This window comes from Haliotis rubra, unplaced genomic scaffold (assembly GCF_003918875.1).
Source record: "Haliotis rubra isolate DU_JTF1 unplaced genomic scaffold, ASM391887v1 Scf143, whole genome shotgun sequence".
NCBI classification, from domain to species: domain Eukaryota; kingdom Metazoa; phylum Mollusca; class Gastropoda; order Lepetellida; family Haliotidae; genus Haliotis; species Haliotis rubra.
In genome coordinates, this window is record NW_025765370.1 from 1,303,555 (window position 1) to 1,329,204 (window position 25,650).

The window sequence follows — 25,650 nt, forward strand, 5'->3', positions numbered from 1 at the left end:
CTTCCCTGGATCCTACAGTAATGTCCTCTATACCCTGGCTCCTGCAGTAATGTCCTCTCTTCCCTGGATCCTACAGTAATGTGCTCTCTTCCCTGGATCCTACAGTAGTGTCCTCTCTACCCTGGCTCCTGCAGTAATGTCCTCTCTTCCTTGGATCCTACAGTAGTGTCCTCTCTTCCCTGGATCCTACAGTAGTGTCCTCTCTACCCTGCCTCCTACAGTAATGTCCTCTCTAAACTGCCACCTGCAGTAGTGTCCTCTCTACCCTGCCTCCTGCAGTAGTGTCCTCTTTACCCTGGATCCTACAGTAGTGTCCTCTCTACCCTGGCTCCTACAGTAATGTGCTCTCTACCCTGGCTCCTACAGTAGTGTCCTCTCTACCCTGGATCCTACAGTAATGTCCTCTCTTCCCTGGCTCCTACAGTAGTGTCCTCTCTACCCTGGCTCCTACAGTAATGTCCTCTCTACCCTGGCTCCTACAGTAATGTCCTCTCTACCCTGGCTCCTGCAGTAGTGTCCTCTCTACCCTGGATCCTACAGTAATGTGCTCTCTTCCCTGGATCCTACAGTAGTGTCCTCTCTACCCTGGCTCCTGCAGTAGTGTCCTCTCTTCACTGGATCCTACAGTAGTGTCCTCTCTACCCTGGCTCCTACAGTAATGTCCTCTCTACCCTGGCTGCTGCAGTAATGTCCTCTCTTCCCTGGATCCTACAGTAGTGTCCTCTCTACCCTGGCTCCTACAGTAATGTCCTCTCTACCCTGGCTCCTGTAATGTCCTCTCTCCCTGGATCCTACAGTAATGTCCTCTCTTCCCTGGATCCTACAGTAGTGTCCTCTACCCTGGCTCCTGCAGTAATGTCCCTCTCTTCCCTGGATCCTACAGATATGTGCTCTCTTCCCTGGATCCTACAGTAGTGTCCTCTCTACCCTGGCTCCTGCAGTAATGTCCTCTCTTCCCTGGATCCTACAGTAGTGTCCTCTCTACCCTGGCTCCTACAGTAATGTCCTCTCTACCCTGGCTCCTGCAGTAATGTCCTCTCTCCCTGGCTCCTACAGTAGTGTCCTCTCTACCCTGGCTCCTGCAGTAATGTCCTCTCTACCCTGGCTCCTGCAGTAGTGTCCCCTCTCCCCCGGATCCTACAGTAATGTCCTCTCTTCCCTGGATCTTACAGTAGTGTCCTCTCTACCTTGGCTCCTACAGTAATGTCCTCTCTCCCCTGACTCCTACAGTAATGTCCTGTCTACCCTGGCTCCTGCAGTAATGTCCTCTCTCCCCTGACTCCTTCAGTAATGTCCTCTCTTCCCTGGATCCTACAGTAGTGTCCTCTCTCCCCAGGCTTCTGCAGTAATGTCCTCTCTTCCCTGGCTCCTACAGTAATGTCCTCTCTACCCTGGCTCCTGCAGTAATGTCCTCTCTTCCCTGGATCCTACAGTAGTGTCCTCTCTACCCTGGATCCTACAGTAGTGTCCTCTCTACCCTGGCTCCTGCAGTAATGTCCTCTCTTCCCTGGATCCTACAGTAATGTCCTCTCTTCCCTGCCTCCTGCAGTAGTGTCCTCTCTACCCTGGCTCCTGCAGTAATGTCCTCTCTTCCCTGGCTCCTACAGTAATGTCCTCTCTACCCTGGCTCCTGCAGTAATGTCCTCTCTACCCTGGATCCGACAGTAGTGTCCTCTCTACCCTGGTTCCTGCAGTAATGTCCTCTCCCCTGACTCCTACAGTAATGTCCCTCTTCCCTGGCTCCTACAGTAATGTCCTCTCTCCCCAGGCTTCTGCAGTAATGTCCTCTCTTCCCTGGCTCCTACAGTAATGTCCTCTCTACCCTGGCTCCTGCAGTAATGATCTCTCTACCCTGGATCCTACAGTAATGTCCTCTCTACCCTAACTCCTACAGTAATGTCCTCTCTACCCTGGCTCCTGCAGTAATGTCCTCTCTTCCCTGGCTCCTACAGTAGTGTCCTCTCTACCCTGGCTCCTGCAGTAATGTCCTCTCTTCCCTGGATCCTACAGTAGTGTCCTCTCTACCCTGGCTCCTGCAGTAATGTCCTCTCTTCCCTGGATCCTACAGTAGTGTCCTCTCTACCCTGGCTCCTGCAGTAATGTCCTCTCTCCCTGGATCCTACAGTAGTGTCCTCTCTCCCCTGGCTCCTGCAGTAATGTCCTCTCTCCCCGGCTCCTTCAGTAATGTCCTCTCTCCCCTGGCTCCTACAGTAATGTCCTCTCTTCCCTGGCTCCTACAGTAATGTCCCTCTCCCCTTGATCCTACTGTAATGTCCTCTCTACCCTGGCTCCTACAGTAATGTCCTCTCTCCCCTTGTCTCCTACAGTAATGTCCTCTCTACCCTGGCTCCTGCAGTAGTGTCCTCTCTACCCTGGATCCTACAGTAATGTGCTCTCTTCCCTGGATCCTACAGTAGTGTCCTCTCTACCTTGGCTCCTACAGTAATGTCCTCTCTCCCCTGACTCCTACAGTAATGTCCTGTCTACCCTGGCTCCTGCAGTAATGTCCTCTCTCCCCTGACTCCTTCAGTAATGTCCTCTCTTCCCTGGATCCTACAGTAGTGTCCTCTCTCCCCAGGCTTCTGCAGTAATGTCCTCTCTTCCCTGGCTCCTACAGTAATGTCCTCTCTACCCTGGCTCCTGCAGTAATGTCCTCTCTTCCCTGGATCCTACAGTAGTGTCCTCTCTACCCTGGATCCTACAGTAGTGTCCTCTCTACCCTGGCTCCTGCAGTAATGTCCTCTCTTCCCTGGATCCTACAGTAATGTCCTCTCTTCCCTGCCTCCTGCAGTAGTGTCCTCTCTACCCTGGCTCCTGCAGTAATGTCCTCTCTTCCCTGGCTCCTACAGTAATGTCCTCTCTACCCTGGCTCCTGCAGTAATGTCCTCTCTACCCTGGATCCGACAGTAGTGTCCTCTCTACCCTGGTTCCTGCAGTAATGTCCTCTCTCCCCTGACTCCTACAGTAATGTCCCCTCTTCCCTGGCTCCTACAGTAATGTCCTCTCTCCCCAGGCTTCTGCAGTAATGTCCTCTCTTCCCTGGCTCCTACAGTAATGTCCTCTCTACCCTGGCTCCTGCAGTAATGATCTCTCTACCCTGGATCCTACAGTAATGTCCTCTCTACCCTAACTCCTACAGTAATGTCCTCTCTACCCTGGCTCCTGCAGTAATGTCCTCTCTTCCCTGGCTCCTACAGTAGTGTCCTCTCTACCCTGGCTCCTGCAGTAATGTCCTCTCTTCCCTGGATCCTACAGTAGTGTCCTCTCTACCCTGGCTCCTGCAGTAATGTCCTCTCTTCCCTGGATCCTACAGTAGTGTCCTCTCTACCCTGGCTCCTGCAGTAATGTCCTCTCTTCCCTGGATCCTACAGTAGTGTCCTCTCTCCCCTGGCTCCTGCAGTAATGTCCTCTCTCCCCCGGCTCCTTCAGTAATGTCCTCTCTCCCCTGGCTCCTACAGTAATGTCCTCTCTTCCCTGGCTCCTACAGTAATGTCCCCTCTCCCCTTGATCCTACTGTAATGTCCTCTCTCCCCTGGCTCCTACAGTAATGTCCTCTCTCCCCTGGCTCCTACAGTAATGTCCTCTCTACCCTGGCTCCTACAGTAATGTCCTCTCTCCCCTTGTCTCCTACAGTAATGTCCTCTCTACCCTGGCTCCTGCAGTAGTGTCCTCTCTACCCTGGATCCTACAGTAATGTGCTCTCTTCCCTGGATCCTACAGTAGTGTCCTCTCTACCCTGGCTCCTGCAGTAATGTCCTCTCTTCCCTGGATCCTACAGTAGTGTCCTCTCTACCCTGGCTCCTACAGTAATGTCCTCTCTACCCTTGCTCCTGCAGTAATGTCCTCTCTTCCCTGGATCCTACAGTAGTGTCCTCTCTACCCTGGCTCCTACAGTAATGTCCTCTCTACCCTGGCTCCTGCAGTAATGTCCTCTCTCCCCTGGATCCTACAGTAATGTCCTCTCTTCCCTGGATCCTACAGTAGTGTCCTCTCTACCCTGGCTCCTGCAGTAATGTCCTCTCTTCCCTGGATCCTACAGTAATGTGCTCTCTTCCCTGGATCCTACAGTAGTGTCCTCTCTACCCTGGCTCCTGCAGTAATGTCCTCTCTTCCCTGGATCCTACAGTAGTGTCCTCTCTACCCTGGCTCCTACAGTAATGTCCTCTCTACCCTTGCTCCTGCAGTAATGTCCTCTCTTCCCTGGATCCTACAGTAGTGTCCTCTCTACCCTGGCTCCTGCAGTAGTGTCCTCTCTACCCTGGCTCCTGCAGTAGTGTCCCCTCTCCCCCGGATCCTACAGTAATGTCCTCTCTTCCCTGGATCCTACAGTAGTGTCCTCTCTACCCCGGCTCCTACAGTAATGTCCTCTCTCCCCTGACTCCTACAGTAATGTCCTCTCTACCCTGGCTCCTGCAGTAATGTCCTCTCCCCTGACTCCTACAGTAATGTCCTCTCTTCCCTGGATCCTACAGTAGTGTCCTCTCCCCAGGCTCTGCAGTAATGTCCTCTCTTCCCTGGCTCCTACAGTAATGTCCTCTCTACCCTGGCTCCTGCAGTAATGTCCTCTCTTCCCTGGATCCTACAGTAGTGTCCTCTCTACCCTGGATCCTACAGTAGTGTCCTCTCTACCCTGGCTCCTGCAGTAATGTCCTCTCTTCCCTGGATCCTACAGTAATGTCCTCTCTTCCCTTCCTCCTGCAGTAATGTCCTCTCTTCCCTGGATCCGACAGTAGTGTCCTCTCTACCCTGGTTCCTGCAGTAATGTCCTCTCTCCCCTGACTCCTACTGTAATGTCCCCTGTTCCCTGGCTCCTACAGTAATGTTCTCTCTCTTTAGGCTTCTGCAGTAATGTCCTCTCTTCCCTGGCTCCTACAGTAATGTCCTCTCTACCCTGGCTCCTGCAGTAATGTCCTCTCTTCCCTGGATCCTACAGTAGTGTCCTCTCTACCCTGGATCCTACAGTAGTGTCCTCTCTACCCTGGCTCCTGCAGTAATGTCCTCTCTTCCCTGGATCCTACAGTAATGTCCTCTCTTCCCTGCCTCCTGCAGTAGTGTCCTCTCTACCCTGGCTCCTGCAGTAATGTCCTCTCTTCCCTGGCTCCTACAGTAATGTCCTCTCTACCCTGGCTCCTGCAGTAATGTCCTCTCTTCCCTGGATCCGACAGTAGTGTCCTCTCTACCCTGGTTCCTGCAGTAATGTCCTCTCTCCCCTGACTCCTACAGTAATGTCCCCTCTTCCCTGGCTCCTACAGTAATGTCCTCTCTCCCCAGGCTTCTGCAGTAATGTCCTCTCTTCCCTGGCTCCTACAGTAATGTCCTCTCTACCCTGGCTCCTGCAGTAATGATCTCTCTACCCTGGATCCTACAGTAATGTCCTCTCTACCCTGGCTCCTACAGTAATGTCCTCTCTACCCTGGCTCCTGCAGTAATGTCCTCTCTTCCCTGGCTCCTACAGTAGTGTCCTCTCTACCCTGGCTCCTGCAGTAATGTCCTCTCTTCCCGAGATCCTACAGTAGTGTCCTCTCTACCCTGGCTCCTGCAGTAATGTCCTCTCTTCCCTGGATCCTACAGTAGTGTCCTCTCTACCCTGGCTCCTGCAGTAATGTCCTCTCTTCCCTGGATCCTACAGTAGTGTCCTCTCTCCCCTGGCTCCTGCAGTAATGTCCTCTCTCCCCCGGCTCCTTCAGTAATGTCCTCTCTCCCCTGGCTCCTACAGTAATGTCCTCTCTTCCCTGGCTCCTACAGTAATGTCCCTCTCCCTTGATCCTACTGTAATGTCCTCTCTCCCCTGGCTTCTACAGTAATGTCCTCTCTCCCCTGGCTCCTACAGTAATGTCCTCTCTTCCCTGGCTCCTACAGTAATGTCCTCTCTCCCCTTGTCTCCTACAGCAATGTCCTCTCTCCCCTGGCTCCTACAGCAATGTCCTCTCTCCCCTTGTCTCCTACAGTAATGTCCTCTCTTCCCTGGCTTCTGTAGTAATGTCCTCTCTCCCCTCGCCCATGCAGTATCGTCCTCCCCTCCGAGGCTCCTACAGTATCATTCTGTCTCCCCTCAGACTCCTACTCAGACCCGGAGAGGGAGAAGATTCGCTGGGGCCCGTGGAGTCCGTGCAGCGTCACGTGCGGAGCAGGTTGGAGGTCAAGGTTCAAGGTCTGTGATGACTGCGACAGGAACGACTACGAGAACGTCCAGTCCCAGCCATGTATGGTCAACTTCTACTGTCCAGGTGAGTCTAGGGCTAGGGCCACTGAACGTGCATGGCACCACGACTTCTGTGTCTCTTTCAAACAATTGGCTTTAAGCAAAACGTTTGTGTTACCTTTCCTGTTCGTTTCCCCACATGGGTACAATGTGTGAAGCCCATTTCTGGTGTTCCCCGCCGTGATATTGCTGGAATATTGATAAAAGCGGCGTAAAACCATACTCAGTCAGTCAGATTTATCTGGACAGCTCCCCTCGTCACGACTGACCGATGGGCTGGGTCTCACAAAGATATTGCATCGGACGTGTCCTTCCATCCATAGTCCTTGACAACATATAACCAAGCATTGTATTGTGGTGACAGAAGTGGCCAGTATCTCACGATCGCCGGTGGTCTTGTTGATAGCACATCTGCAGGAGGGCGGAAGGTCGTGGTTCGATCCTCGGTCGCGTCGGCTTGGAGTTATCATACTGTGTCTGCGTGGGATAGCCACGTTGGTAAATTTTATCGTTAACAGATACCGGCGTGCTATCTCAGTGTGGCTAGCACTATGGAACCGGCATAAGTCAAACTTGTATGGAAACACTCATGGGCCTCATTGCACACAGCGATCTTAGGAAACCTATATATGTTGAAATGTTGTAGTTCAGATCACTCTTGTGGCAAGGTCCCGGTACAACAAAGCGATCTTAGCGATTGTTAACAAACCTATATATGTTGAAATGTTGTAGTTCAGATCACTCTAGTGGCAAGGTCCCGGTACAACAAAGCGATCTTAGCGATTGTTAACAAACCTATATTTGTTGAAATGTTGTAGTTAAGATCACTCTAGTGGCAAGGTCCCGGTACAACAAAGCGATCTTAGCGATTGTTAACAAACCTATATATGTTGAAATGTTGTAGTTCAGATCACTCTAGTGGCAAGGTCCCGGTACAACAAAGCGATCTTAGCGATTGTTAACAAACCTATATATGTTGAAATGTTGTAGTTCAGATCACTCTAGTGGCAAGGTCCTGGTACAACAAAGCGATCTTAGCGATTGTTAACAAACCTATATATGTTGAAGTGTTGTAGTTCAGATCACTCTAGTGGCAAGGTCCCGGTACAACAAAGCGATCTTAGCGATTGTTAACAAACCTATATTTGTTGAAATGTTGTAGTTCAGATCACTCTAGTGGCAAGGTCCCGGTACAACACAGCGATCTTAGCGATTGTTATCAAACCTATATATGTTGGAATGTTGTAGTTCAGATCACTCTAGTGGCAAGGTCCCGGTACAACAAAGCGATCTTAGCGATTGTTAACAAACCTATGTATGTTGAAATGTTGTAGTTCAGATCACTCTAGTGGCAAGGTCCTGGTACAACAAAGCGATCTTCGTAAACCAACGTTACAGTACGTGAGTCGCGGTTGTGGTGGTGCTAAGGTCGTTTTGTGGAACGTTGTCCAGGTCACAGGACAGGAACAGGACCCAATTTGCCTTACAGCTTCATTCATTCACAGTCACCATGTATGGGATGGGAATGGAAGGTTTAATTATCATTGGAGGATGGTGAGTTAGTGAGTGAGTGAGTTTAGTTTGACGCCGCTTTAGCAATATTCTAGCAATATCACGGCGAGGGACGCCAGAAATGGGCATCATACCATGTATCCATGTGAGAAATCGAACCCAGGTGTTCGGCGTGACGAGCGAACGCTTTAACCACTAACTCGGGCCAGAATCTCACGTTGTCATTCAGTCCTCTGTTCCAGTAACGAATTCCTGTAACAAGTAGATGTAATCCAACCACGGCGGTATTAATATCCCGCCTAGTACAAAGGACTTCAACTTGGTTTACACGAACCACGTCTTCTCTTCCGTTACTGGTTGATCCTTATATTTTAAGGAAATTGAAATTCACGCTTCAACCTCTGTCAGAGCTGGAATAATCTGGTAGATCCAGTATTCATTACTCATGGAATTATTGAGGAGTCTTGCCCCCTTGTGAATAAGTAAAGAAACAAGAAATGAAGCTTAACCACAGTAAAAAAGTTACGATCTATATTTATCAATTCATCAAGAATCAACCCCAAGCGATTCCTGCCGAATCCCCAATGATACCAGGGATGATGGTAGATCGATGGAAGCTGATTAACTACGGTTATTCAAGGAATATTTTCGGAGAGCCAGCAAGATAAAATGACGAAAGACACAGCCATATTGTACTTCGGGCCAAAGGACACGGAGGAGTCAGTCTGATGCAGGATGAGGTATTCTGGCTCTGATTGTAGGTTTTATTGGGGTCGCGACCGAGGACCAGCTCTGTCTTGGGAGGGATAGATGTGAATTCTGTCTTGAGTACTCAAGACTCACGTCGTGCCCCGAGACAAACTGTAATTGTTCTTGGAGTTAGGTACTCTTGAGACAACATGGCTTTCACGTCATCGCACATCAGACCCGCGGCTTGAATATGTCTTACTGTCTAGACTTCAGTCGAATTGTGCGGAGAGAGAGTTGGGGTTAACAGGATTCTATCACGGCGTGTCTGTTTGATGTGGGAGGGAAGCCCGAAGCAATGCAGGTGTGATACTTTTACTACCTTATGAGACCCACGAACATCGCATGGTGGTTACGAACCTAGATACAAACCTATAGACGGGGTGAACCGAGTTCCCGCGAACACCATGGTGCTTACAAACCTAGATACAAACCTATAGACGGGGTGAACCGATTTCCCGCGAACACCATGGTGCTTACAAACCTAGATACAAACCTATCGACGGGGTGAACCGAGCTTCGGACACGCGACCATAGCATGATGGTTACAAACCTATAGACGGGGTGAACCGAGCTTCGAACCCTCGTACATAGGTTTCTGAGGTGCCCGAGGGACACATTTGGAGTGAGTGGCTTTGGGGCAGTTGATAAAATCGCGACCTAACAGTTTAATGTGGAGGAAACGAACTTTGGATCAACGCTTTAGTGAGGCTCATCTGCATCGGTATGGTGTTGACTAGGATCATAATCAATGTAAAATTGGGATTCAAACCCAGGTTCAGCTGTCCTAAGTTGCCTTATCCCAGAGGACCACCTATGGATCGGCCTTTACAAGCATGGAGGTACTGAGAATAGCAGTGACGTATACAACAGGGCGAAGCTGGAGTCCGAAACCGCAATCAGCAGCTCCTGGCACGACTAAGGAATGCAACTCTGCAGAGCAAATTCTGGCACATTACATTTCTGGTCTATCCATATTTCTAGCACCTAGAGAGGGCAATTTCCAGATACTTTATAATTTGTCTTTATTTTAATTAATAACTGCTCCTAAATCTCAGCTGAAGGTTGGCTCTAGCTACTGACAACCTGTGCTTGGGGTGCTGGTTTGAGTTTTTAAACCATGGCGGCACTTTGGTAATGCATTGAAATAATCAATGCTCAGTCAAGAAATTGAAACTCATGCTTCGACATTTGAAACTCTTTGAAGCTGCGGAAAGCCGGATTGACCCGAAACTAAGTAAATTTGATATCCGACCAGATCCGACGCTGTTGGGGCCTAGGATGAAAGTTGGAAGGTACTAGACTGTTTGCTCAGTTTCGGAGAGTTGGCATAGTGGGTGTATTTAGAAACAGTCCCCAGAATCCAGTCTCGATCGTCTTTAGCTAGGCTCCAGACGCCCAGTTAGTCAGCTCTGAGACTGGGAGATCGATGAAGGGTCTTACATGTAGAGATCTGGCTGCAGAGATTGGTATGCATAGCATGGTGGATCTACCTAATGCTTTACACAAACAACAGCTTCAAGTAAATGTTTTTGGTTTGGCAGTCTTCAGTCGAAAACCTTCCATCAGTCATTTGATATTCTGCTGAGATATATTAGTCCGTAATGACTGACGGACTGAAGGTTATTGTCATTAAATGTGGACGCGCGTCTAGAGTTACTTCAGTTCTTTTTAATTACTGTCTGACATTTTTAGAAAGTTTACATTTTGTTCTATGAAAAAATTCTGTAAAATTTATATATACTGTTGTAACAAGAGTAATCGATTAGGGGGAAAAGTTGCTCATGAATTTTATGTTGCGTTATTTGTTAAAACTTCACTGGCGTTTTCCTGAAAACCAATCTCAATAAAAGGAGTATAAATTCCAGAATAACTCGTAAATACCTTAACGTAAACAAGTATACTTTCTCCTGTAGATTTTAAAGCCTCGACGCGAGAGGAAATATGGGTATTCATGAGCACTTCAAGTCTTGAAATCTATTCAAGACGAAAGTGACCTCAGTCATTCTTTATTCACTGAAGGAAGACTTGAAATTGCGACCCCCTTTAACATAAAGGATCAACATCTTACCTAAATAACGGAGGGAAGTTCGACTGTCAAAATAAATCATCGTCATCAGTCTTAGCGGAGACGCAAACATTTCAACCGGATGTCGTCTGATGCAGCTTATTTTTGGCGCGTTTCAGAAACAGTTGACGCGATAAGATCGATATTGGAATGAACTGGGTCGATGAAAGCTTTTTGGCTCGAGGATCGATAATTTCGATGATTTGCGTAACGCCAGCACTAGATCTTGCACCAGAGCTGCTGATGGCATAAAAGCTCCTTTAATGAGTTTCTGTCCAATTTGAGAGGGCACTGTTAGGCGAACGTGCGAAACTTCTTTATACGTGCTGGCTATGTTTGGAGTTCAAAATGGGAATTATGTTAGGAACTGAAGGGAAATTGCTTCTGATGTTGTATGTTTGCAGAGATGTAACATCAACTAACATGTTTACTAGTGATCGCGTCCTCTTGGCACAGAAATGTCAGGCGAGCTTCCTGGAACAGCGCAGAGTTAGTCTTGTAGGTAAAGCGTTTACCTGACACATAAAAGACCCGGGTATGATTCCCCGCATGTGGAGTCCGCTTCTTGGCATAAGACCTTAATCCCCCCTCTCTCTCTCTCCCCCTCTCTCTCTCACTCCTTCGGGTTATTACAACGATCATAATACCATTCCCAAGTGTCCGAAGGTGACAGGCGATTGATTTTTACTTTTGTTAGTAAAAACATAATGATTAAGGCTATAACCATTCGATTCTATCAGTACTGAAAGGAATTCATCTTTATGACAATAAGTAGGCTTCAGCCGAAATTGTCATTTACTTTGTCTGTGATATATGACTGATATTTATCAGGATCTCTGACATGGTTCTTTATAGGCACATCCTAGAATTCCTTGTAACTGGTTCTCCAAGCGAAAAGCTGAAACATTATTGATGCAGCGTAGAGCAAAATCTATTCGCCCATTCGTAAATATGTATGATCTTCAGCAAGTTTGGGGCAACCATCTGCATGTCTCTTTCTGGCCATCCCGAATATTTCGTATAATTTGAGCCCAGGACAATCCGTCCCAGTCACCATCACCTAAAATACACCCTCCATCCAACCTACCCCTCCACCCAACCTCCCTCCACCCTCCATCCAACCTCCACCCTCCATCCAACCATCCAACCTCCACCCTCCATCCAACCTCCACCTAAACCTCCACCCAACCTACATCCTCCATCCAACCTCCACCCTCCACCCAACCTACATCCTCCGTCCAACCTCCACCCAACCTACAACCTCCACCCAACCTACAACCTCCACCCAACCTCCACCCAACCTACAACCTCCACCCAACCTCCATCCAACCTACACCCAACCTCCACCTCCACCCAACCTACAACCTCCACCCAATCTACAACCTCCACCCAACCTACAACCTCCACCCAACCTACGCCCTCCGGAAAAACATCCCATGCATCTACATCCGCCGTCCCACCAAAATTCTGTAGTTCGGTAATTTTTCTGAACAGCGTGTCACCGCACCCCGGCAACGCGGACAGCATTACGACACTATTAATTGTTTCTTTTCCGTTAAATGGCAAGCAAACATGCCACGCAATTCATCAAAACCGTGTTGGTTCGTGTATTCTACTCAGGTGTAAGGGAAGTGATGTGCGATCACATGAAACATATGGTTTAGGTTTGTTACATTCACGTACGTGACAATGTTGTTGTTTCTTGTTGTTTTCAGTCGATGGTAATTGGGGACCATGGTTTCCATGGCAGCCTTGCTCACTATCCTGTGACCGGGGTTTCCGGATCCGTCAGAGAAAATGTAACTACCCTCCTCCTGCGTATGGGGGACTCGTCTGTCCAGGACAAGCGGAGAACAACCAGACTTGCAATGAACAACCATGCCCGGGTGAGTCCATTCTTGCTTTTAGGAACGGAAAGTTAGTCCTGAGAATGGTTCAAAGTCCTACGTGGATACGATATGAAAAGATATAATGTGCATTTGTATCTTCTGTCGTGATAATGTGGGATTATTGATGAAATGATGATGAATTTCGTGAAGATCAGCTCACTTTATTCGACTGGGTGGGTGGCTGGCGGTGGCTGAGTATGGATGGCAGGATGCATTGGTATGATACTTCGACGTTGAACGTTGTTGTAAACAGAAGTCGATGGGACGTGAGGTGATGGTGTTGATGTGAAATGTTGAAATTGCAGTTGACGGTAGCTGGGGTGCCTGGTCGGAGTTCTCGCTGTGCAGCACCACGTGCGGGCAGGGGGTCAAGCGGAAGACGCGCGCCTGCAACTCCCCTGCCCCCAGTCACGGGGGAAAGAACTGTGTCGGCCCAGCCAACAGCAACAAAAAGTGCCAAAAAGTCAGATGCCCACGTGAGTAGCCGTCCTGATTTACTTTCAGTTTCACCGACTCCAGCACAGTCGGTACAGACGTAGTGCGAAACCTTACATCTCAATTTCCCCAACCTAGAACGAGCTTTGTGCTGATTGGACAGGGTGCCTGAGCCTGAGTCGAGTGGGAAGAGCGTAGAAACTCCGGTTGTCAGCAATGTGTTGCCTGTGTTTCTCCGAACCGTGGATCGTCACTAATACTGTCACCCTTGGTTCGCCAGGTCATATACCAGACTGCGGTGTAAAACAACATGCAGTCACTCAACTGAGGCCAGGCAACAAACACGAGTTGTATTTTCTCATTAACATTTGTCGCAGCTTACATCACTGGTACAACAATAACACTTCCTCTGCAGCAACTCCATATACGTTTCGGGACAGAATTGGTCCACAGGAACTAGTTTACCGAGGTGACTTAGTACATCGGATGGTCAGACTCGTTCACTGACTGTGTCTTCGTACCCCTCTGTTCACAATATCAGTCACTGGATTGTCTGGTCCCGATTCGATTATTTACCAATATCCTACCGAGAGTTCCATGCGGCAAGCCAGCATAGTACCTCTGCCACAGGCCAGAAAGATGTGACGATTCGTCACATCTTACACAGTCCATTCAATATAATGTACATATTTCTTAACTATTTTATGTTTGATGAGTCTACACATCTAATGAAACATCTTTGATAGAATGGTTTAGTTTCACTGAGAAAATATCCTAAAACATGTAACACTATTTCGATTTGCGTAGCGATCTTTTGTTTACATAGGTTGTACGGCTCCATGTGCTGTCATCTAAGCCGACGGAGAGCAAACGATGCAACCAGATTGATATCTAAATATGTACTGTCATAAACCTTACTGTCGTAGATGTGGAAGAATATATATGTAACAATGTAAAATACTGTGAAGAGCGCGCCGAAAGCTTGCGTGAGCCAGTCTCTTCTTATTATGAATATGCGCCTTTGTTTACAAACAAGAGAAAAGTCCGGTCACGTGATATGCAAATTAGCCTGTGGCAGTGACGTTATGCTAAGTCATCACTGCGCCGGAGTGTGATTATTTACAACCAGCCACCATATAGCTGGAATATTGCTGATAACACCAACCAGAGTGAGTGAGTGACTGAGTTTAGATTTACGCAGCTTTTAGAAATAGGCTTCACACATTGTGCCCATGTGGGGAATCGAACCCAGGTCCTCGGCATGACGAGCGAACGCTTTCACCACTAGACTACCCCACCGCCCTACACAACCAGAAACTAACGCAGGCCAACTACCACTGTGACTGCCTGGATCTCAGCAACACATCAGCAGGTTGCAAAGAATTCGATGTCCTGTGATATTAACGAACCTGCCTTCAAAACTAATTTGATTAGAGGACTGAAATAGCCCTAGAGGAACGTAGCAATTTTCGGCAAAGAAAACATAACATGGAAAATTGCTAAACGTGATTATTTGATTTGGAATATCTGCCCGATAACCCCAAGCGAATGCAAAATTAGCGTAATACTATTATTTCAGTTCCTGAAAGCCATGTTTGTGTGGTCAGTGATGTAGAGAACAACATTAGGGGACTTCAGACATCAGATGACATTTTTTAATGTCTTCCTTTGTGTACCATGTAACCCTGGATAACACTCGGCCCTGTCTGTACACCACGGAGTAAGGTGGAGCAGTGTTATAAGGATCCGCAACTCAGGATCTGCTGATTTTGGTTCAAACTCAAATTTCCTACGCGTTGTGTTTGCTTGCGGTTTGCTTAACGCCACACTCAGCAATATTCCAGCTGTGTGATGGCGGATGGTAAATAATCGAGTCTGACCAGACAATCCAGTGATCGGCATCATGAGAATCAATCTACGCAGTAGGGATACGATGACATACATCAATCAAGTCAGCGAGCTTGACCACCCGATCCCGTTAGCTATGTATTGGGGCACACCATACCTTAGCCTATGGGATTCCAGCGGTTAACGACAGTGTTCGGTACGTTGTGAAGGGCACACGTGACTCAGTCGTCTTGGCTGGTGCATAATCCCAGTGCACATCAGTGAACCTTGGGTGTGACAGGAACCTATGGTTGTGTGTTTGAAATAAGAGTCTCGAATTCCTCATAACTCGTCCTGGTACATGTGAAAAAAAAATGGCTGAAAATATCGGAACATCGGCTTACTCAAAGTACCACCATACAAATATATTATGTTTGTTTGGGCAACTTGGTTAAAGCATTGCTTCATCGCACCGGATTTCGGAGACCTAGGCTCCATGCCCTCAGTACATACAAGTGCTATAGTACATTGGTAAAACTGTGAATGACCCTACTCAAGTACTTCTGATACCTTTTGTTGTTGTTGTTGATGATGGTGATGGTGATGAAGAAGAAGAAGACGATGAGATGAGATGATGATGATGATGATGGTGGTGGTGGTGGTGGTGATGATGATGATGACGACGACGACGACGATGGTGATGATGATGGTGGTGGTGACGACGACGACGACGACGACGACGACGATGGTGATGGTGATGGTGATGGTGATGATGGTGGTGGTGGTAGTCCGAAATATTTTACGAGTGCTTCGGGTTGAGCCGGTTACTCACACTGGTGATTTCCCGTCTATTTCAGAGGACGGAGGCTGGTCCCTGTGGGGGTCCTGGTCCAAGTGCGCCGTGACTTGTGGACAGGGAACACGGCAGCGGACCAGGTCATGTGACAGCCCACGTCCCCTGTACGGGGGGAAGGACTGTGTGGGGAAGCTGAAGGAAACTCTCATGTGCTATGGAGGGAGGCCGTGCCCAGGTAAAAAGAGAAATCCAGTTAGTTCACTTATGAACCGTACTGTGCATTGCATTTTATTAGAAAAAGGGTGGTTTTGTTTTTGTTTTTTAAAATTGTAATTATTTTTGTAATAATTGTTACCATGTTGGAGAACTTCTGCACGTGGAGCAATGTCTACTGATTCACATCATGAACAACACCAGCCAGTACAACACGTCCATGGTGGGTACATTGTTTTCGTTCCGTCGGATAATGGGAGATTAATCAGGACTGTCTGCCCAAATTAATTGTCTCAGTCCTATTACGATAAATGTCCGTACCCATCTTTACATTTTTTTTTCAAAATCCCTATAAATTCACATCCCGAGGTATAGACAGCAACGTTATAGATTCGTCTAACCACAACCATATTACAACATGGCTTGGCAAGTAATTAATGTATTGTCGCCGACATCCCTTGGACGTCATCGTCCGTGACAGCCCATTTGTCTCCCGCGACGTCATCGTCTGTGCGTCCTCCTCGTGAACCTACTGAAGACAGACATCAAATAATTGTCGCTTTAGATACTGGTCGATTTTACCTACTTTAACCCTGGAAGGGGAGGGAGTTTTATCAAAGAGGCCCATCTGTTTAGATTACATACACCCCCCCGGCTCTCAGACTAAAAACGAACATGTTCATCACGAATTCGCTAAAGTTTCAGATCAATACGCTCTGTTCTCTTGCACTGAGTTAAATTTATGTGTCGTTCAGTTGTCTTAGAAGCAGTCTTGAATCCCCTATAGGAGATTAATGACATCGCATTGTATCGTCTCATATAAGACGCCAAAACGCTGAAGGGTATTTAACGTGAAGAAAGTCTTCGAGGAAACTTCGCTGTGAAGCATTTGGAAATTGTTTGGGGTTCAATTCATAAATCAAATTTTGTTATTGATTACTAAACCCATGCGTCACTGATTGATTTCGGGGCGGTTTGCGGCAGTGAGGCAAACAAATGGTGAGTATTTAGATTAGTATACAAATATCCATATTTTCATAATCGCATATGATACGAATGTCCAAGCGGTCTGATATTCACATCGCCTTGCAGATTTGCGTCCCTTTGCCGTGTTAGGATACAATGTCAAACTGACCCCGTCAGTTTAATCTGCCATTACATTAAAGGATTGACCCGGGGTTTTTCCTATGGTGTGGGCTCGGACCACTGGTACACCCCGATTTAGATCCTTGGTTCATTCCCTCTACCCGTCAGCTTTACCATAAAAATAATAAACTTGGACCTTCCACATTGGACGTACGACGGACAGCTCGTCGAATCTTGCTCTTAAACAGTGGCTCGTTGGCCTGTAACTGCTATATTTGGGATTACATTTTCTCAGAAAAGTACAGATTCTATACTTTTGTTGAGTCCCACTCGAAATACGAAACCACACTATCAGAGTCAGGCATCTAATGTTGAGTCAACCCGAAAAAAAGTACAAGAATCTGTACATTATTGAGAATGTGTACTCCCAGAAATAACATATGGTACAGTTGACCACTTTCTTAATGGCTCTGTCGAATCATGATTTCCAGTGATTTCCCATGTACAGTGATTTCCCGCAGTAAACACACGAACTGCTTACGTAACACATGAGTTACTGACGTAATCACAAGAACTGTTGACGTGTACCCATGATATTCGGAAGTAATCAGAAGGCTTTGTTGACTTGTACTTATGGTCTATTGACACTGTCGAACACGCTCTCACGTAGCTTTCTGTTGTCTATTTTCAGTTGACGGAGGATGGTCTGAGTGGACAAACTTCGGCTTCTGTCGAGCTGAGAGGTGCGAGAAAGGATTCCAGGTTCGCTCCCGGGGTTGCAATGAGCCGAAACCAGTGCACGGTGGCAGGCCATGTGACGGAGACCAGTATGAACGAATCGAATGCTTCAATGACCAAGGCTGCCCACGTTAGTACACCATCACGTCACATAACACACTCCCTCACTATGTCACAGATGTGTGATCTCTGAATCACCCTCTTATAACAGAAGTTGGACGTTAACAGGTGTTCAACAGATAGGTCAGGGTTAGGTTATTCTCGATCAGTGTGTAAACACGTGCTGTACCGCCTCTGGATACTATTTTGCAAATATTCGATTGGTTGGCCATCTTGAACCTCAAGGTCAAGGTAATAACTATGCGGTAACCCCCTGTTGTCGGTATGTGTAGGTCTCTCGTCAAAGAGAGTGTGCCCGGAGAGTGGAAGGTCTGGGGTTCGAGTCCGGGGTCACCTCATACCTTAAAAGATGCTACTTGTTGCTACTCAGGCACTGGGCATTAAGGTTATAAGACTGGTCTGATATGGTCATGTGACCTAACACTATAAAACACAAGTGGCTACACAAGTACAACCATCTTGAACGCAGCGTTTCACCGCAGATTTCACCTCCCCTCATTGGTACAAAATCTAGGAGGTTTGGGAAATATTGATCTGAGTAATGTGCTATAAGAAGTCCCTGAAAAAATCTGTAATTTGGGTACCATCTTCCCGAGACAAGCGAGTCGACAGGCTATCCATCCTTGCTGAACAAGGCTGGACCTCGGCAAGACCCTAGCATCACCAGTGGCTTTTACGAGTTATGTCCGACCTTTGTGTAACTTACCTCCCTTGAACATGGGATAAAAAGGAATAAGAGTATTTATTGGGAAAAGAGTGGATAAAGAATGCTCGTTAGTCGTCTCAACTGTTAGCTTGTTAGTATCCGACTGTCAGAACACAGAGGATCGTCGTGCAACTCCTAACCTGGGTGGTTTTAAGATAACAGCAACTAATTAGTCTTATAAGATCGGACGCAATATATCATTACAGCTGGAGATCGATCAGTGCATTAGTTGTATAACAGCCAACATGTACTCGCCATGGGCTTCTTCAGGTCAGTCTAAGACTTTCAGGAATATTTAATCGACACTGACTGTAGCTGAAGAAGAATAGGTTTTTGTTGGATGAATTATACCAGATCCAAAACAATCTTAAAATGCATCCAGAGCCATTTTAACTTTGAAGAAGAACCTATTACTGAAATTGGCGACACTGAATTCGTTTCATGTGTGGTAATGGGGTGTATCAATATCTCCTCGTTTACTAACGCTGTGGACGGGAGGCAGGTATAGCTTAGGCCGTCTTTGAAATATAATGCACCACGAGCCATTTCATTTCCTTATCCCTGAAAAACAGATGAGCTGAATCACGTCATTTGAAAGCCAATTTCAGTGTCTGGTTCTGGAATAGGAATAAATATTTGATACAGCGAGAAAATGGGTTTCGTTTTAGTCTTTTAGGCATGTTTTAAAATGTGATTTTCTTATAAACTACTCAAAAGTAGTTAGGAACAGCCGATTCTTTCATATCGCTACAGCAAACAGCTAATCGGGTGTTCCTTAGTATCTTTCGTGTAGTATATGTTTCACTTTTACGTTTCGGTTTTGGAATCGTTCTGAGTATAATACAAACGAGTTAGACTTCTGTCGGATATTAAACTAAACTGGCTAGATTTTGAAAGTACATTCGTCTTTGGCATATTATTCCCCGTTAGCGTGCATTATTAGATTTGACCTCAACTAACCCGCTTGATCATAGAGGTACCTTTATAGCTGATAAGGTGGTCAGATCGGTGTCATTCTGACGACGTGGGATAGTGCTTATAATATCAGTCATTAGGTCCACTCGATTGTTTGCACGTCGATGTCATGTACCTGGCATATAACTCACTTCGAGAAGCGTACATTTCGATATCAGTGTTAGTAGTAAGAGAGGTTCGACGTGGGTCAGATGAAGACAAGTGCAGCAGGGCGTTTGTACTGATATTTTAATGAGACTGTTTTAATGTGCGGTTAGCCGTTGTTTTGGTTCATTGTCTTGGATGGCTTCCAGGGAATGGTTCCTGGTGCGAGTGGAGTCCGTGGTCCAAGTGTACGGCAACGTGTAAGCTGGAGGCCGCCCTCAGGGTGAGACAGAGGGAGTGCAAGTGCCCTGCCCCCAGGAGCGGGGGTGCCGTGTGTGACGGTAAGTACTTATAACAGTCTAGTACATCAAGGGGTGGATTGTTGTCAGCCACCAGTTTATCCGGGATAGACTTGGTCTTCAGCAACCCTTGCTTGTCGTAAGAGGCGACACAATGTAGAGGGTGGTGACTTGGTTGACACATGTCAGCGTAACCCAAGTGTATAGATCGATGCTCATGATATCAGTCACTAGACTACCTTGTCCAGGCCCGATTATGTAAAGAACATAGCAGGAATACATTCCAACTTCGGTGTTTGTTAACCCTTCGTTGTCCACAACGATATGCCAGTGGTTCCTGAGTAATGGATGATACCACGATAAAGTTATGCAATTGTTCACGGAATATGACTCAGATGCTGTGATACGGTTCCGTCTGTTTTCTTTGTTTCAAACCCCTGTTGCAATTCCTGGGCGAAGAAAGAATACAAGTGTACAGTGTGACTAGACTTATTATGTGGCACCGTGGTCCACCATTGTTGTTCATGCTGTGGACCACTGGTTGAATCAGCCTCCTGTCTGTAATACCTGTCTGGAATACCTGTCTGTAATACCTGCCTGAAATACCTGTCTGTAATACCTGTCTGGAATACCTGTCTGTAATACCTGCCTGAAATACCTGTCTGTAATACCTGCCTGGAATACCTGTCTGTAATACCTGCCTGAAATACCTGTCTGTAATACCTGCCTGGAATACCTGTCTGAAATACCTGTCTGTAATACCTGCCTGTAATACCTGCCTGGAATACCTGTCTGTAATACCTGTCTGTAATACCTGCCTGAAATACCTGTCTGTAATACCTGCCTGGAATACCTGTCTGTAATACCTGCCTGGAATACCTGTCTGTAATACCTGTCTGTAATACCTGCCTGGAATACCTGTCTGTAATACCTGCCTGGAATACCTGCCTGAAATACCTGTCTGTAATACCTGCCTGGAATACCTGTCTGTAATACCTGCCTGCACCGTAACACTATTCCACTTTCACATCAGAGGGCCGGGAATCCATGAACTTGTAGCCAAGTGGTAGAAGCGTTCGTTCACCGCCCTAAAAGCGGTGATCGACTCCCGGCATACCGGAAGTGTGTGTCAGTGATAAGCTGCATCAGTACTGTAGGCGCTCTAAATCTCACCATTAATATTTCAACTATCGCCCCACTTTCGCTACATCTACCGCCGAGTGGGGTAATGTTATGAGTATTTTAGATGGATCAAGAAATTATAGCTCAAAACTGCCTTCCGTACAAGGGAGAATTATTTTGTAACATCGGTGCCACGCTGGCTGTTGAAAATTGATCTCATTAATGTATTTTTCACATGCGTAGATGTATATTCTGTGAATCCGGAAGAAAATCGCAACTTACAGAGAATAAATGGGTTTAGAGAAAGACTTTTCGCCTTATTTAACTTTAACGGTCATCTGGAGTCTTGGGAAAAGATTCAGTACAAAAGTTTTAGGCTTGACGGATTGAAAAAGTTGGAATCCCTGTTGGAGAACAGGATTAATCACAGTGCGAGAGCGGCTGCGTCCTGGACGGTAATTAACGTCGTCGTCTAGCCGGTACTCTGGAGACGTGGCCATGTTCGCAGTCCCTTTGACTCTCACTCAGTACATCATGCACTACACAGACCAGAAAAACACGTAGTACGACTGGAGCTGTTGTTCAAACATTTATAGAGGCTTCTTCTTTGAATTGTACATTTGCTTTGATGTTTGTTTTCATCGAGCGTTGATTGAAATATATAAAATCGCTACAAAAGATTTCAAAACTGACGAAAAAGGCAATATATTACAATTTTGTAAGTTAATTTACTTCAAGGGCAAACCGTCTTATTTGTTCAACAATTTATTGCCAGTTTGCATCGCAATGATTTTTACGCTTGTCAAATAAAGTGTAAGTAGAAAGGGTGGTACGTTTGGAGTTAACGCAGATACGGAAAGTGTTTCAGGTTTATCACAGCCTGACAGTTTTTGGCAGTCACGATATGGCTGAAATAATGCTGTTTTGATTAAATATTTTACTTTGCTCTGTTAAACTTGGACGAAAAGCCTGAACTGATGCAGGTCGTAGACTGGTACAGTTAGACCGGAATTGTGCTGTCAGTCTGGGATTCGAACCCATATCTTTGACCATACATAATCTTACACATAGGGGGTTGGAGGAAGGTTCCGGACGCCAAGCTACCTCAACCGCCCAAACATGTGGCAAGTTGGTATCAATACCGGATATGCACCATCTGGATACGGATGGCTTGTGGGCGTGACGTGCCACGTGGCAACCGTCCCTAGTCAAGAGTGTTGCCCAGCTGTAGATGACGTCTTCAAAGAGATGGCGTTTAAATGGCATTAAATTGTCTGGCAATATTCCTGTTTGCAGCAGACCAACCGCACGTTCACATTGATCGTCCGACATTGGCAAGCGTCACTGACGGTTATACAAATGTGTTTAATGATCACCAGATAGCTACAAAATCCGTGTGTGCTGTTCACATTCAAACATACGTGTGTGCCTGTAATGCTTTCAACAACCAGGTAAACATCCTAACTGTGTGGGGGCGGTGGGGTAGCCTAGTGGTTAAAGCGTCCGCTCGTAACGCAGAAGACCCGGGTTCGATTCCCTACATGGGTACAATGTGCCAAGCCCATTTCTGGTGTCCCCCGCCGTGATATTGCTGGAATATTGCTAAAAGCGGCGTAAAACCAAACTTACTCACTCACTCCTGTGTGCGTGCATTAACATGCCCCTGCAAAAGTGATTCACACTCGATGTCTGATGAATGAATTGAAAGATACACTAAACTATTTCAGAATGTATTTTAATTGAACTTCACATGATACCGTTATTTTTGTCAGTTGGTATAGTACCACGCCCACCTATACGTGTTTAACTGATGCTGTTCCAGGTGAAGGCATAACTGTGAAGACGTGTGATGACCTGCCGCCCTGTAAACTACCACGTAAGACCACAAGTTTATATATTCGCACCACCAGTAGGGATTCCGAGGTAGAACTGCTTCCCAGCAACATGTGCTGGTCGTACGTCAAGTTACGTGGCCTGACTGGGGTGATTGCCTGCCCTGTACCTGAAGGCGCTGGTCGCTCCTCATAACAACAATCATTGGATATTCTGGTCGGGAGTCCCGCCAGACAGCCCGCTGTCATATAGCTGTAATATTCCGGATATATTAAACAAAATGTTCAAAGAATATGTCATCACTGATGTACTAATACATCAGTTATGAATCTTATTTGAAGTATTTAACATAGTAATGTAAAGAATCTGATTTAACCAAAACATTAATTCTTTCAAGACGATGTATCTTCCTGGTCCCGATAGCTGTAATATGACCCGGCATAAGTAATTCTCCTTTCTGGAACTCCTTGTCGCTTATGACATTGTTCAGGCTTATCATTATGTGGAACAAGCTAACAGAGATAAGTTGACGCTGGTCTGCTGAACATTAACCTGTTCCTTGTCTCCATACAGTGCCCTCCAGGAGGTCGGACACAAACGCAGGAGGAGATCTGGAGGGGGAAGGCTCGGGTGACGGGGAGGAGGCAGATGAAGAGGAACAGGTGCGTGATGATATATTTTGTATGAACTTTACAATCAACAACAATCAACTGATATGGACATGCATGAAGTACGGGGCTAGGTGTTTTCTTAACAGTATAACTTTGTTTGACCTTGACCTTGTGATTACAATGAGAGTGAACAAGCGTAACGTTATCAAGCAGTTGATGATCATCTGCTCGATAACTGTGTTAAACGTTACACCGAAACGTTCATGCCGATATTACTTGAATAATATTGACACCCAACTGACTGCCTTGTATTGCAGGACGGCAGTGACAACAGTGACGACTACCCCGACCACACGGTCATGGAGGCTAACTAACAAGCGTGCGAGTAGGGGCAGCAAGGGTATGTTCTTGATCCTCCTATATTAATGTTGTCTGTTAGAAATAGTCCTGGTAGCCCGTTCTAGTCGCAAGGGCGTCGTAGTTAATTGGGTGGTTAACAGGGAGGCAGGTTCTGGATCGTTGCTCATACTCTGTTGGTGCATGTATGCCAAGGACACTTTTACATTCGATTACATGACATGTCAAATGTATATAGAAGGGTGTACATTGCACATTTGCTTTAAGTAAGTATTACCATTATGTCATGATTTAGATGTTAAGTCGGATAAAGCTAATCGCTGCAATGCTTCTAAAATAATCAATTGTTTCTGCACCCTCCGACTTAAACTGAAACTAGGATTAGTTCATGTGACAATAACAGAAAGAATGGGTGAGTGTTTTACGCCGCTTTTAGCAACATTCCAGCAATTCACGGCGGGGGACACCAGAAATGGGTTTCACATATTATACCCATGTGGGTAATCGAACCCAGGCCTTCGGCGTGACGAGCAAACGATTTAACCACTAGCCTACCCCGCCGTCCCCATAACAGAAACAAACCAATTGCGTCACATCAGTTTCTGGTTTCTTCTGTGTCGGTTGATAACTCAATAATAGAATGGAAAATAAAAAACCCTGAGATTCCCAGTTGACATTTACTCATTTTGCTGATTTACAGATAGGAACTATTCAGCCTTCCATAATTAGATCATCATTGGTTAGAGCTGATAGAAAGTGAGTGAGTGAGAGAGTTTAGTTTTACGCTGCTTTTAGCAATATTCCAGCTATATTACGGCGGGGGACACCAGAAATGGGCTTCACATATTGTACCCATGTGGGGAATCGAACCCGGGTCTTCGGCCTGACGAACGAACGCTTTAACCACTAGGCTACCCCACCGCCCCGCTGATAGAGAGATAGAAATCAACAGACAGTACATATAGCTACCCGTTTGTTTACATAGATATGTTTCAATAATAGCCACATGGGTACAATGTGTGAAGCCCACTTCTGGTGTCCCCCTCCCTGATGTTGCTGGAATATTGCTAAAGGTGGCGTTAAAAGTCCTGGCGTTCAAATAGCATCCTTAAAAGCGTTGCTCGTCACTGGATGATTTACAGGCCTTCATATAACTGGAATATCACAGAGCGGCATGAAACAATAAGAAGCATTCGCAAACAAATCTGTGGACCGATCACAAGAGCAGTCACAGAAAGCACACGTTTCTAAAAGAAAATATAAACATGTGTTGCTTTTGTTTCAGGAGGCGTTGATGATTGCCCCCAGCAGTTGAAGACTAAAACAAGTCCATCCATATCCCTTTCGCTTACATCGTCATTTCCAGTTGGATACTAGTCTGTCCAAAATGTTGCCCGTTTTAGGCGTTGGACTACAGTGACATATTTTGTTCATTTGTAAGTTGCATGTAAAATAGTCAATGTGTAGGAGGATGGAGCTACTGCCTAGTACAAGATAAATATTGTGCCTTTCCAGTGTAACAAGACTGTAGGTTTTGTATTTTACATATTTAGCCGTGTAGTAAGGAGTGCTTGGATAGCTACGGTGTTTCCACTGATTCAACAATTGTCTTAATGTAAGGAGAAAAGTGTATCACTCTCTTCTGTATATCATTCCACGAATTGAAGTTCACAGTTCCGTTTTAAAAATATAAACCTGTTCACATAAAGTGCTTTCACCCCATTACAAAATGACAGTGAATTTATAAACAAAGCAGCTCAAATTCCACGATATCATCTGTCTCATAGAAGTTTTCATATTAAAATTTATCACATCAGTTTTAACGTGTCGTTTTCTTTTAAATGTACAAGATATAAATACCATGGACCATCAACATCCATCAACCGGAATCTCACTGTTATATTCTAATCGATACTATACCGTGTTTATAAATCAGAATAAATCGGTTCGCCGACGACATGGTTCTGACGTTTTGGAGATAGTTTTATGCCGCTGTGAGCAATATTCAATATATCCTGTACCAGATGGCA

At 46.2% G+C, this 25,650-nt stretch overlaps 1 protein-coding gene across 2 annotated transcripts in view; it reads left to right on the plus strand.

Moving 5' to 3' along the window:
- The window catches only part of LOC124269227 (coadhesin-like), a 40,657-nt gene extending 15,218 nt beyond the window's left edge, over positions 1-25,439 (plus strand). Inside the window, exons 4-13 of one of the 2 annotated variants that reach the window (XM_046704242.1) lie at positions 6,057-6,227; positions 12,245-12,415; positions 12,724-12,894; positions 15,538-15,711; positions 17,467-17,643; positions 19,608-19,739; positions 22,642-22,695; positions 23,226-23,325; positions 23,578-23,663; positions 24,906-25,439. In XM_046704242.1, the coding sequence (XP_046560198.1) occupies positions 6,057-6,227; positions 12,245-12,415; positions 12,724-12,894; positions 15,538-15,711; positions 17,467-17,643; positions 19,608-19,739; positions 22,642-22,695; positions 23,226-23,325; positions 23,578-23,663; positions 24,906-24,997 (1,328 nt within the window). In that variant the 3' untranslated portion in view covers positions 24,998-25,439. The remainder of the gene's footprint in view (positions 1-6,056; positions 6,228-12,244; positions 12,416-12,723; positions 12,895-15,537; positions 15,712-17,466; positions 17,644-19,607; positions 19,740-22,641; positions 22,696-23,225; positions 23,326-23,577; positions 23,664-24,905) is intronic. The other variant, XM_046704243.1, reaches the window with a different exon arrangement.
- The last annotated feature ends 211 nt before the right edge of the window (positions 25,440-25,650 follow it).